Source organism: Triturus cristatus, chromosome 6 (assembly GCF_964204655.1).
Source record: "Triturus cristatus chromosome 6, aTriCri1.1, whole genome shotgun sequence".
In the NCBI taxonomy this organism is placed as follows: Eukaryota; Metazoa; Chordata; class Amphibia; order Caudata; family Salamandridae; genus Triturus; species Triturus cristatus.
Genome location: NC_140589.1, coordinates 451,948,656 through 451,960,966, shown reverse-complemented (window position 1 = coordinate 451,960,966; position 12,311 = coordinate 451,948,656). Strand labels below are relative to the sequence as shown.

At 48.7% G+C, this 12,311-nt stretch overlaps 1 protein-coding gene across 1 annotated transcript in view; it reads right to left on the bottom strand.

The window, feature by feature from the left end:
• Positions 1-12,311, bottom strand: part of ZNF451 (zinc finger protein 451) — a 641,645-nt gene that overhangs the window by 602,482 nt on the left and 26,852 nt on the right. Inside the window, exon 2 of the mRNA XM_085610887.1 lies at positions 7,828-7,908. Within this exon, the coding sequence (XP_085467013.1) occupies positions 7,828-7,908 (81 nt within the window). The remainder of the gene's footprint in view (positions 1-7,827; positions 7,909-12,311) is intronic.

The window sequence follows — 12,311 nt, the reverse complement described above, 5'->3', positions numbered from 1 at the left end:
AACAGATCACGAATTTGGCTTCATCACGACCATCCTGAATAGCCTAGAGTAAGGGGTATCCGTAGATCATTCGGAACAGCCGTTAAAACCTGAGCTACCATGTCCCAACGGAATGGGAGTAAAGGCCAAAGAGAAAGCTGGCATTTACAGATCTCTAAGCAGGCCCATTTAGGAAAAATGCATCTTGCCAAACATCTCTATTCATTTGGGATCAGGAGTGGTACAAAGGCATTGGGATTAACCCTGCTGGTGGACGCCAAGGCTCCTTAGACAAGTGGTCATCATATTTAGGAACACATTTGTCCCAGTCACCGTAGTTATCATTTTCAAGATTTGTAGCAAATAGACTATGTAAAATCTGGGCCCTACCATCAGGTAAGGGCAAGGTATCAGAATGCAGATGGCTTGCCAAAAGTGGGCGCAGCTTTGGTCGAGGTAGATTCATTTCAAAGTCAAACAGCACAATATGCTCTATATCCACATTTGGCGTTGATGTGAGGGAGACCAGAGCACTGGATGGCACTGGAGCCGAAGCAAACACCGGAGTCGGTGCTGAACTCAAAACGGGTCCAAGAGGCACTGATGGTGCTGGGGATGAACCCTCCGGCGGGAGCCCTACTGGAGGCCCCTGAGGTTCCTTGGGGCCAGAAGGTGCGCCAGAGGGAGCCAGTAAAGAGCTACAAATCTGCAGCACAGCATCCCCAAAGGCATCAACTTGATGTGATGTTGGAGGCAGGGCAGGAAACTCTGGGTCCTGCTGTGCATACTACACGGCCCCCTTACATACTCTGTAGTGATTACTGCAGAGTATGTAAGGGCTCTCAGGGTTATGCGCTTCAGTGTAGTCTGTGGGTTTTAGACTGGGCCAGAAGAGGGAGCTGTTCCTTTATGTTTAAAAATCACTGCAGAATAAAGTTTAATCTGCAGTGTTTCGTTTTTTTTAAATGTAGAGGGGCTGCACCTTCTTCCAGCCCGGTTTAAAAACCAAACAGGGCAGATTAATTCCGCCAGCGGAGCGCCATAATTTATTAGTAATTCTGTGTAACAAGAAAATCTCAGAATAACTAAATTCCTCCAATTGCACCGACGGAATGAAAAATTTAACTCAACCCCCTAATTTTGAGGCATTGTATACTGTTAAATTATGTTGAATGTACAGGTGACACATTTAGAGGTAGTTTAATTCATTCTGGGGTTGTAGGCATGAAAAAGGTTGTATGCCATGGTCCTTATGTTAGGAAAGTGTGCACTTTACAAAGCTACAGAGGGTTGTCCATAGGGCCTTGCAGAAGGTGTCTTACTAGTAGCAAATGCCTGTTTGTCAACCTTTTGACTTAAAATTGCAATCCTATGAAGGTGAATACAGTACAAACTTTTTTGGGGAGGTTGTTCAATGTTTAAAAAGGAGGTGACACCATTAAAATCTATGGGGACATCTGTTAGGTGGATGAGCATCAGTAACCAGCATTTGCAATGCAATAGGTCTCGCATTTACGTTAGTTTGAACTATCGACATTGTAAATGACAATGCCCTTTTTTGTTGTTTTTTTCGTTTTTTAAAACATAAATAAAAGGCATTGTCATTTATAATGACAACAGCTCAAACTCGCGTAAATGCGAGACTTATTGCATTGCAAATGCACCACTAGAGATAGCAGCCCTGGTAAGAAGCGCCGGTACTGTCCAACTTAAAATACAACAGTCTTCCTAAGAAGCTCCTACACTGTCCAAATTAAAATAAGCTAACCCTGTCGAGAAATCTAGCTACTGTCCCTTTCAAAGTTGAACAGCTCCGCGGAAAAGTGTTCCTTCTGTCCTTATAACTGTTCGACGACAAAGACAGCAGCACCGTAATGAATGTTCGATAAAGGCTATTGCAACAGTGAGAAAAGAAGTCCGGCAGCCTGCTGATGACTGTTAATGTCACATTAAAAGTATAGCAGTCCCGCTGAGAACAGGAGGGGTTTCTAACACTTGTTATTAGTGGCACAACCTGAACACAAAATAAAATGAAGGGAAGACTCCATTTTATTGGATCCACTGACTCATGACAAACATTTTTTTACATTTTAGTCGTGAAGGCTTTCTTTGATCTGGTATATGTACCTTTACTTGGTGCCAGCTGCAGCTCGTAGTTCCTTTAGGAACTCAGCGCCAATTTACCCTCAACCTTTGGGTGCCGGAGAGGGCAGTGGCCCAGTGCAGGGGAAGGACCAGAGTTCAGAGGGAGCGGTATTTCACCGAGAGTTCCACAACACTGATGCCGCCAGTTTGTGATAGGGGATAGTTAAAAAGTGAGGCTAGCAAAGTGCCGAACGCGCTACAATACTGTGGTGCGGGGGCCAAAGAGGAGGTCAGTGGTGTGAAGCGGTGGCTCACCACAGTGTGTGTTGGGCACTAGCCGCTATCTCGAAAACACTTATTATGCGAGTGTGTAGTGGGGGGCAAAGACAGGTGAATAGTGTGGCGAGCTGCATGTCCCTAAAACATCGAAGGCAGGGTGCAGTTCAGAGACAGGAGAGCAGGGTGTGGGGCTCTGCCACAAACACTATTGTGGTGGGGGGGGGGGGGGGAGAGTGAGTGAGTGAGTGAGTGAGTGTGTGTGTGTGTGTCAATCAATCAATCAATCAAGGCATTTGTATAGCGCGCTACTCACCCGGAGGGTCTCAAGGCGCTTGAGGAGGGGGGTCCGCTACTGCTCGAACAGCCAGGTCTTGAGTTGCTTCCTGAAGGCGAGGTGGTCTTGGGTCAGGCGGAGGTGGGTGGGGAGGGAGTTCCACGTCATGGCGGCCAGGTAGGAGAAGGGTCTTCCTCCTGTTGTGGCTCTTCGGATGCGGGGGACGGCGGCGAGGGCATGGATGGGCGATCGAAGCTGGCGGGTGGGAGTGTAGAAGTTCAGGCGGTCGTTGAGGTATCTTGGGCCTTGGTTGTGGAGAGCTTTGTGTGCGTGGGTGAGGAGTCGGAACGCGATTCTCTTGTTGACGGGGAGCCAGTGCAGGTTTCTCAGGTGTGCGGAGATGTGGCTGTGTCGGGGGATGTCCAGGATGAGTCGTGCTGAGGCGTTCTGAATGCGCTGGAGCCTTTTATGGAGTTTTGCAGTGGTTCCGGCGTAGAGGGAGTTGCCGTAGTCCAGTCGGCTGGTGACGAGGGCCTGGGTGACCGTCTTCCTGGTTTCGGTGGGGATCCACCGGAAGATCTTGCGTAGCATGCGTAGGATGTTGAAGCATGACGAGGAGATGGCGTTGACTTGTCTGGTCATGGAGAGGGAGGAGTCCAGGATGAAGCCCAGGTTGCGTGCGTGGTCTGTTGGTTTGGGTGCGCTGCCCAGTGCAGGGGGCCACCAGGAGTCGTCCCAGGCGGAGGGCGACGATCCCAGGATGAGGACTTCCGTCTTATCAGAGTTCAGTTTCAGGCGGCTGTTCATCATCCACTCGGCTACGTCTTTCATCCCTTCGTGTAGGTTGGTTCTGGCGGTAGCGGGGTCGTTGGTGAGGGAGAGGATCAGCTGGGTGTCGTCGGCGTAGGAGATGATGTTGAGGTTGTGTTGGCGTGCGATGCCGCGAGGGGGCTCATGTAGATGTTGAACAGCGTGGGGCTGAGTGATGATCCCTGTGGTACGCCGCAGATGACTTCGGTGGCTTCTGATCTGAACGGGGGGGGAGGCGGACTCTGTGTCCTTCCGGCGAGGAAGGAGATGATCCATTCCAGTGCCTTCTCCTGGATTCCGATGTTGTTGAGGCGCTGTACTAGGGTGCGGTGGCAGACCGTGTCGAATGCCGCGGAGAGGTCCAGGAGGATGAGGGCCGTTGTTTCCCCGTTGTCGAGCAGGGTGCGGATGTCATCAGTGGCTGCGATGAGGGCGGTCTCGGTACTGTGGTTGGCACGGAAGCCGGACTGCGAGTGGTCGAGGGATCCATTTGTCTCGAGGAAGGCGGCCAGCTGTCTATTGACGGTCTTCTCGATGACTTTGGCAGGAAACGGGAGGAGCGAGATGGGGCGGTAGTTTTTGAGGTCGGTGGGGTCTGCTGATGGTTTCTTCAGTAAGGCGCAGAGTTCGGCGTGCTTCCAGCTCTCTGGGAAGGTTGCGGTGTCGAAGGAGGCGTTGATGATGTCCCGTAGATGGGGTGCGATGATGGAGTCGGCCTTGTTGAAGACGTGGTGAGGGCAGGGGTCGGTTGGTGAACCGGAGTGGATGGAGTTCATCGTGCGGATGGTGTCTTCGGTGTTGATCGGGGTCCAGGCGCGGAGGGTGGTGGTGGGGGGCGTTGGTGCGGTCGTAGGGTGCGTCGGCTGTGTGCTGAAGCGGTTGTGTATGTCTGCGATCTTGCTGTGGAAGAACGAGGCGAGCGAGTTGCAGAGGTCTTGCGATGGGGCGATGTCGTTTCCGGCGCTGGGGTTGGAGAGCTCTTTGACGATGTTGAAGAGTTCCTTGCTGTTGTGGGCGTTGTCTAGCCGTTCCTTGAAGGCGGTCTTCTTGGTGGCGTTTTCGAGTGGCGAGCTTGAGGGTGGTCATGTTGTCTGGTGTCTGGTCTCTGCGCCAGGCCTTCTCGAGGGCTCGGCAGTTCTTCTTGGAGCTCTTGAGTTAGTCGGTGAACCAGGATGCTTTCATGCTGCCGGGCCTGCTGGGAGGGGTCCTCAGTGGAGCGAGGTCGTCTGCGCAGTTGCTGATCCACCTCGTGAGGTTGTTGGCGGCTTGGTTGGGGTTCGCTGAGCTGGCGGGAGGGTTCTGGCTCAGGGATGCGGCGAGCTGGTCGGCTGTGATCTTGTTCCAGCTTCTGCGGGGAACCTGTTGCTGGTGGTGGTGGAGCGTGGTCTTTCTGAAGCTGAAGTGGACGCAGCTGTGGTCCGTCCAATGGAGTCCAGTGGCGTGGCTGAAGGAGATGTCCTTGCTGGAGGAGAAGACGGGGTCAAGTGTGTGGCCGGCGTAGTGGGTGGGGGTGGTCACCAGTTGCTTGAGTCCGAGGTTGGCGAGGTTGTCCAGCAGGGTGGTGGTGTTTCTGTCATTGTTGTTCTCCAGGTGGAAGTTGAGGTCCCCGAGGAGAATGTAGTCAGCGGAGGGGAGGGCGTGCGGGCTGATGAAGTCTGCGATGTCTTCGCTGAATTGGGTGCGTGGTCCCGGGGGTCTGTAGATGAGGGTGCCTCTGAGGGTGGTCTTGGGGTCGGTGTGGATCTGGAAGTGCAGGTGTTCGGCGGCTGTGAGGGTATCGTCGGAGTTGGTCGTGATGCGGATGGTGTTCTTGTGGACGATGGCGATGCCTCCTCCCGTCTGGTTGACGCGGTCCCTCCGGGTGATCTTGTATCCGTCCGGGATGGCGATGGCGATGTTGGGCGCTGAGGAGGCGTTCATCCATGTTTCCGTGAGGAAGGCGACATCTGGAGATGTCGAGGAGGTTCCAGAGCTCCACGGCGTGTCTGTGGTTGGAGCGGGTGTTGAGCAGGATGCACTTGAGGTGGTTGCTGCTGGGGGTCGGCTTGGCGGGTGCGGTGCAGGTCCGGATGCAGGAGAACTTGCAGGATTGGCAGGTGAAGGGTCTGTGGGTGCGTCCAGGGGGTGGCTCGGTGGCAGCTGGGGACTCGGCCGGTGTTGAGTTCGTAAAGGGAGGCGGCGTCGTAGGTCCTGCGGGTGGGCTGGCATCTGCGGGGGCCAGGGGGTCTGGCGCTGGGCGCGGTCCAGATGCGGACGGGCTTGCCTTTGGCGCGCCTTTGGCGCACAATCGGCGCGCCCGCTGTGCGAGTCCGCTGCGCGTGGGCGTCATAAGTAGGGAGCCGGGAGGGAGGAGCAGCTGGGTGACGGGAGCGGGGCGGCGAATGGGCAGGAGGGGGGCGGGGCCACAGGGAGGCAGCGGCGGGAACTGGAGACTGGAGGAGGGCGGCTCAGCGTGGCTGGGTCGTCCGAGGAGCAAAAGGCAGCAAAATCAGCGAGGGTTGGACGGCAGAAGCAGCAGTGCGTGGGGGCGACCTTGCCTTGTTACAGGCTCTGTGTGTGGCAGACAAGTCTGAGTTAAGATGAGCTGCATACATGCCAGATAAACTGCTGTTCGACTGTGCGGGGCGAGTTCAGAGAAATGTGAGCTGTTCGTGGAGATGTACTGCGAGGACGTTTGTGGGGGAAATACAACTTTCCACAGCATGGACCAGTAGCCGTAATAACTAATCTAACTCCAGTCCTGGACTCGTGGGGGGCAGGGTTACTAAAAGAAAAAAACGATCTTAAGAAAGTTTGGGAAAGCAGTAATTATGATCACGGTACATGCTTCGATGAGTTCGCCCTAGCGAGAAAACAAAATGTCAACATGGCATATGGGACAGGTAAAGATTAGGATGGGTATGATGCTGAGCACTTACTTCACAAACACCATATGGCCACTGCGGTATGCGAGGGCAGGTTAGGTGCGCGGTCATCAATGCACGAGCTACAGTGGAGTTCAGATCAGAAGGGGCAGGGCAGAATGCCTAGGTGTCCCACGGATGTTGGTGGTACAAGTATGGCAGACAGTGCTTTAAATAGGCAGATACTCAGTCACTCTCAGCCTGCTCTTCTTTCAGTACTCAAAACGGAGAGTGCCTAAACTTTTTAGTTGGCGTTCAATACTTTTCATTGGAGTGCACCGGCCCTTCTCAATAGCACAGAGGTACCCTGGGACAGTGTGTATCTATATAATATAATATAATCCACATTTGTGAAGCGCGAACAATCACCCGTAGGGTCTCTAGGCGCTGGGGGCCGTCGGGAATATTAAGCAAGCTATTGCCCAGAGTCACATGGTGCTGGACTAATCTGCCACCGGCGCCGGGGATCGAACCCCAGATTCCGGAGTCAGTCGCTACGGCAGCGGCACCACACCTCTTCTAGAACACCATTTTAACCACTGATAGTGGGTGGCAGCGTGAGTTGAAAAGTGTGCACTCTCACGTGTTGCGCGAGCATTTGGGGACTGGGATATTGCCGAGCACTAAGTTGTCTCACAAACTGTGGTGCTGAGGGAGAGGGAGCACAAAGCAGCCTCGCAGTGTGGTGGGCAGTGCGCTTTAGTGAGTGGACCTGAAACCACTGGTGCTGCGAGTCTGTATCACAGTGAAAAGTGAAGGGTGGCAGTAGGCTGACCGGGTTTTGTGTGAATGCATCAGAAGACGCTAATCACTGCGTGAGGTGGGCAGTGTGCAGAGGTGTTCCTCATACCACTAGAATGAAGCCATACATACTCCATGTGAAGTAAACAGCTTACTGAGGCGGGGTGGCTGCACACACATTACCTTCTCTCTCCGTTTATCAGATAGAAGCTACGGAAGATGCCTAGCAGCTCATTCTCAATCAAGGCGCTGTAGACTATTTTGAGATTATAGCTCCTCTGTGCCTCCAGCGCTCTCTCAAGTACACAACCCTGATAGGATGCTGTCACAACGACTGAATGATGTCATCAGTGGTGTTATTAATGTCATTTGAGATGTCATCAATTATATAGTTTAACAAGTCATAAATGATGTAATATGCAAGGTCATAAGCGGGACATGATGGTGGAGCAAATTATAGTTAGTTCACTACACAATAAGTGGAATATTACAGGGATTTTTCATTTTTTATATGCTAGTTCTGCTAAGTTTTGTGCATTAGTAATGCTGCGGGGGTATCATGGCGCTGAGCAGAGGTCTCTCTTGAGGCTCTGATGTGGACTGGGAGGCAATTCCACACTTAAGGAGTGATGTAATGCTCTATAGTTGAAGTGCAAATTAAAAAAAAATTAAATACATTTTTTTTTAAAAGAAGGATTTTACAGTCATTTGACCTTAGTAGTGTTGTTGGCTTAGTAAATCTACATTTGCACTTACCACAACCTGAGAACAGCTGGGCTCTTCATCATCACTATCGACCAGGTCAATGAAATCCAGGACAGGTCGCGAAACAGCCTCCTAAACGAAACACCAACAACCAAAACTCAGTACTCACTCACTAACAAGCATGTTATCATCATAGAAAAATGTATGCACCAAGCCCTAGAAACATTGTACAAGACTCTCCTGGCAGAAGGTTGTGGAGGAGCACAAATATCAAATGCGTAAACTAGATAAATATGGTTATGTCCAAAGACCAATAAAAATGAGCAAATGCATATTATTGTAGACGGCGATTCAAATTAAAGCAACATTTTGCCAGACAAATTTCATAACAAACAAGAGCAATGTAAGATTCCTAGCTATACAAGTATGAACAAAAGGTGAAAAATCGGAGACAAAGAACATGTCAGTTATAAATGTAGGTGTTAGTGGCAGCTTTGCTTCTCTCAGATTTTAAAATTTATAATCCTTTTAAATGTATTGAAGATGTTCCAATTACAAGAAATCAGGATGGGTGATTTGTCCAATAAATAAAGAGGAAGAGATATTCAAACAAAGCAGAAATTAGTAGCACAACTCGGAAGACACCACTGTGCCAGTATTCAAAGTTTTATATATAAACAAAAACCTTCCCTCAAATGACTGCTCGATTAATGAAGATGCCATGGCAGACATTTAATTGTAGTACAGGGAGAACCTAATTTATTGTGATCACTGATAAGCTTTTTGGGTAGTGTGATGGCCTTGCTATTCACTTGGAAAGTAAAAGTTATATTGGCACTAAATGATAATGCTTAACCCCTTCCATGCTGCGCAAATTCCGCCGCTGTGCTGACGGAATCTTGCGCGGGCGTGGTCATGACGGAACGGTTCCGTCATGAGCACAGCTCAACCGTGGCTCATGACGGAACCGTTCCGTCATGAGCACCGAAGGGGTTAATGTACAACTTAATTGCCATCCTAGATTCCTCCTATAATTGCAGTAGCATTGAAATACTTGAATAAAGTTTAAAGTGGACAGAGATGGACCGCAAGCTAACTTAGGAGACTCCACTCTGGTGAGGAATGGGCCTCAACTCGAGTGACAACCTCTCTTGCTCAGTGGGACTACATTTGTATATCTCAATTCGATAATATTAGGACGAAAAACACACCTATGTAGTACATCTTAGTCATAAGTGGGGAATTCAGATTACACAAATCCCACATCCATAAGTATCTAAAGCTACAATATGGGCATGATATCTAGAATTTTGAAATGCCCCCTCTTCCAAAGTTCAGCCGCCTCAAGGCCAAATTAGCAGTTGATTGGTTAAAGACCAAAGGAGTATAACAAGCATACCATATGTTGACAGTAAACGGCGCAGAACCTTCAAATTAACTGGGAGACGGTCCTGGCTTCATTAGACAAGGATTGTAGCAAAATAAGGCTAAGGAGTTGGCAATTTTGACAAGGTTGTGTTTGATGCACAAGTACCTCCACCATGCGTACTACACGCCTAAAAGCCATTTCAGGAAGAGCAGGGCTGCATCTCCAAATTGCCTTAGATGCTGGACACAGACTGAAGACTTTTTCAATGCTGTATGGGCTTACGAGATATCTAAAGCTACTGTTTGTTGATTGCTAGAAACATTTCTGTGATATACGTTTGGTGAGTAAACCTCATGCCTAAACTGTCAATGCTAGGTATTAGGGACGAAGAGGGCTATATCAAAGGTTTGAGTAGTGTGCATTTTATTAGGGCTTCAGGTTCTAATCAACAACACTGACAGAGCTAAATAATGGTACTAGGCCTCTGTCCTCCCTCCAACAGTGGTTGAGAGAAATGAACAGGTGCTCTATGTTTAAAGAACTTCTCTATAGGGCAGAAGACATTCAAGTTAACAAGCTAAGTAAGATTTAGGGACAGTGTGGGGACCTTATCCTAAATCCCCACAGAGCAGGATACCAAATGCCCCATGCAATACTGTATTCTTATTGAATTAACCGGTCTACCTCTCGTGAATCATGCAAGAATTTTACAAGTGATAGGAGTACCAATTTACAATGTGATATTTCCCACCAACTATACTGTCACCAATAATAAAGTATTTTATTTATTTTTAAAAGGAAGGAAGAGCTCCTTTAGACACAGTTTTCAATATTTCTAGTAAAGTAAAACTAAAATACCATACTATTAGCAAGTCTACTCTATGTGAGCACAGGGATACATTAACGATCTCTGGGATTGGCCTAGGAGCTCATACTGGGTGTAGCAGTTAGGTGGTATGCATCAGGAGTGTAACCTTAGTTTACGCAGGACTGCATGGAAGGTTCTGCTGTTATTTCAGAACAGTAATCTCTGCCAGAATTCTCCTCTCTGCCCCCAAAAGGAAAGGACACAGTTTATATGATAAACAATTGTGTTAGAAGAAGCAGCTGTGTGAAGGTGTTACATCCAGGTGTTAGGAGCTGTTGCTGAACGAGCAAAGAAAACAGTACTCTATGTTGTTAGGTAGTCCTAGCAACCTTGTTCAAAATGTGTAGACACAAACCCAAGAAGATTCCCTGAATAACAAACATGTACAGCACGTTCTCAAAAATACTGCCACAAAAAATACTGCCACAAAAATACATGTGTTATATGTTGCTATGCAGAGCGAGCAGAGGCAGCCAAAAACGCAAAACTAAGGGAGGACCAAATTGCGTCCAGAATGGAATCCACCAAAGGCGGAATAGGGTAGGGACAGAAACAGTTTTAAAAATGAGCCCACTACCCACAAGGGCATATATGTTTTATCAAGTTTCGGACCCGTGGAAGGCGGGGGAGGGGGGGGGGGGGGAATTGGGACACATTTTATTTTATCAAGTTTTGAGACCGCAGTCCACGGGACAAGCGGTGGGCCTGGGGCATTTATTTTTCATCAAGTTTAGGGCCTGCGGCATGCTTTGAGGGTCATTTATTTTTTCAAGTTTAGGGCCCGCCGTCCACAGGGCATGTGGCGGGCCCGTGGGAGGGGCAATATTTGAATTTAGGGGCCGTCTCCCAAGTGCTAGTGTGTTTCAGGATTCAGAGGTGGGGGTAGAGACTGGCAGTTGGTATGGTAGCGGTCGGTTTGCTGGGGTAGGGTTGGCAGGGAAGAGGGCAGTGTTTTGGCAGGAGCAGACAGTGTAATGTTTCAGTGTATGTGGCAGTATGGGAGGTGCAGTGGTTTTTGAGGGTAGCATGATGGGGTAGGTGGCAGTGTTGTGGGGAAGGGCGACATGGAAAAGGGACAGTCTGCTCTAACTCGGTTTTGTTCTTTTGTAGTCCCGGAGGAAAGAATCTGCTGGTACTAGAGCCGGTGGGCTGTCTGTTAATTAAAATATATGCTTGCAGTTGCAAAACGTGGGGTCTGTACACTTCTAGGGAGGTAATACATGTGGCTAAAGCACAGAACCTTGATGGCCAGAGCCATATTTGTGACGTCCTACTTTCAATGGGTGGGAGCAACGCAGGTCCCCCCCACAGTTTGTATCATGTCTATCCTAGACAATCCTTGCAAGTGTAGAGATGGGCCTCTTTTCACAGGAGTAACCCAACGTCAACTCATGATTTTGTGGTGGAGTTCTGTGTATTCTGGTATGGTTTTTCTTTTTTTTTCTTTCTACAAATTAATACACTGTGGTTTTTGAGTACATATGATTTACAACATCAGCAAAAAAGCTGTCATTATACAATTCATTTATTTGTATTTTTTGGGGGGGAAGGAGGGGAGTGGGGGGTGCGTTTTTGAGCCCACACATTCATGTTTCATTCTTCTTACAACGGAGTTCTGATGCGTCCATTGCATTCATGTTTAAACTGTTTGTCCAATAACTGAAATTCACATGTTTTTTGTGTGTTTTTTGTGTGGATTGTTCTGTTTTAAATCTGCATTGGTGGGTCTGTTCTGAACTTGTCCAAGCGTTTCATTCTTTGGAGCCACGGGCGTTGCACAGCACCTTGGTTTCAGTGTTTATTTTTGTTATTTGTTGAGGGTGGCTTCGAGCATCTTTTGGATTTTCCGTACACACCATTACTCTGCCTTTTCCCCAATATTGTTGGATTACAGTACAGCAAGGCATCTTTTCCTTCAACACTGTTGCCTGATCTTATGTTTAAACTCAGCTTGTACAAATTTGTTTAGAAAGGTTTCAGGTTTCCCTTTCTGAGCAGGTGGCTCATCCTGACCTTTTTTGTCCTTTTCTCAATGCAACCTCATTTGAAAAAATGCTACGTTTCCGTTGTGGTTCCCTTTCAGTTGCCTGTGTCATTCTACTTTTTAGTTGTAGGTACTTTAGAGCAGACTTTGTTGCTTTTGGAAATACGTTTTTGCCACTTTTTTTTTTTTTAATGTTGCCCCCAATCCACCTCCTTCACCCACCATCCTCCACACGACTTAAACTTGCCTTAGAGGGACCAAACAATTGTGCCATCTCACTGCAAAGGACTTCTGCCTTCCTGAATGTATTTAAA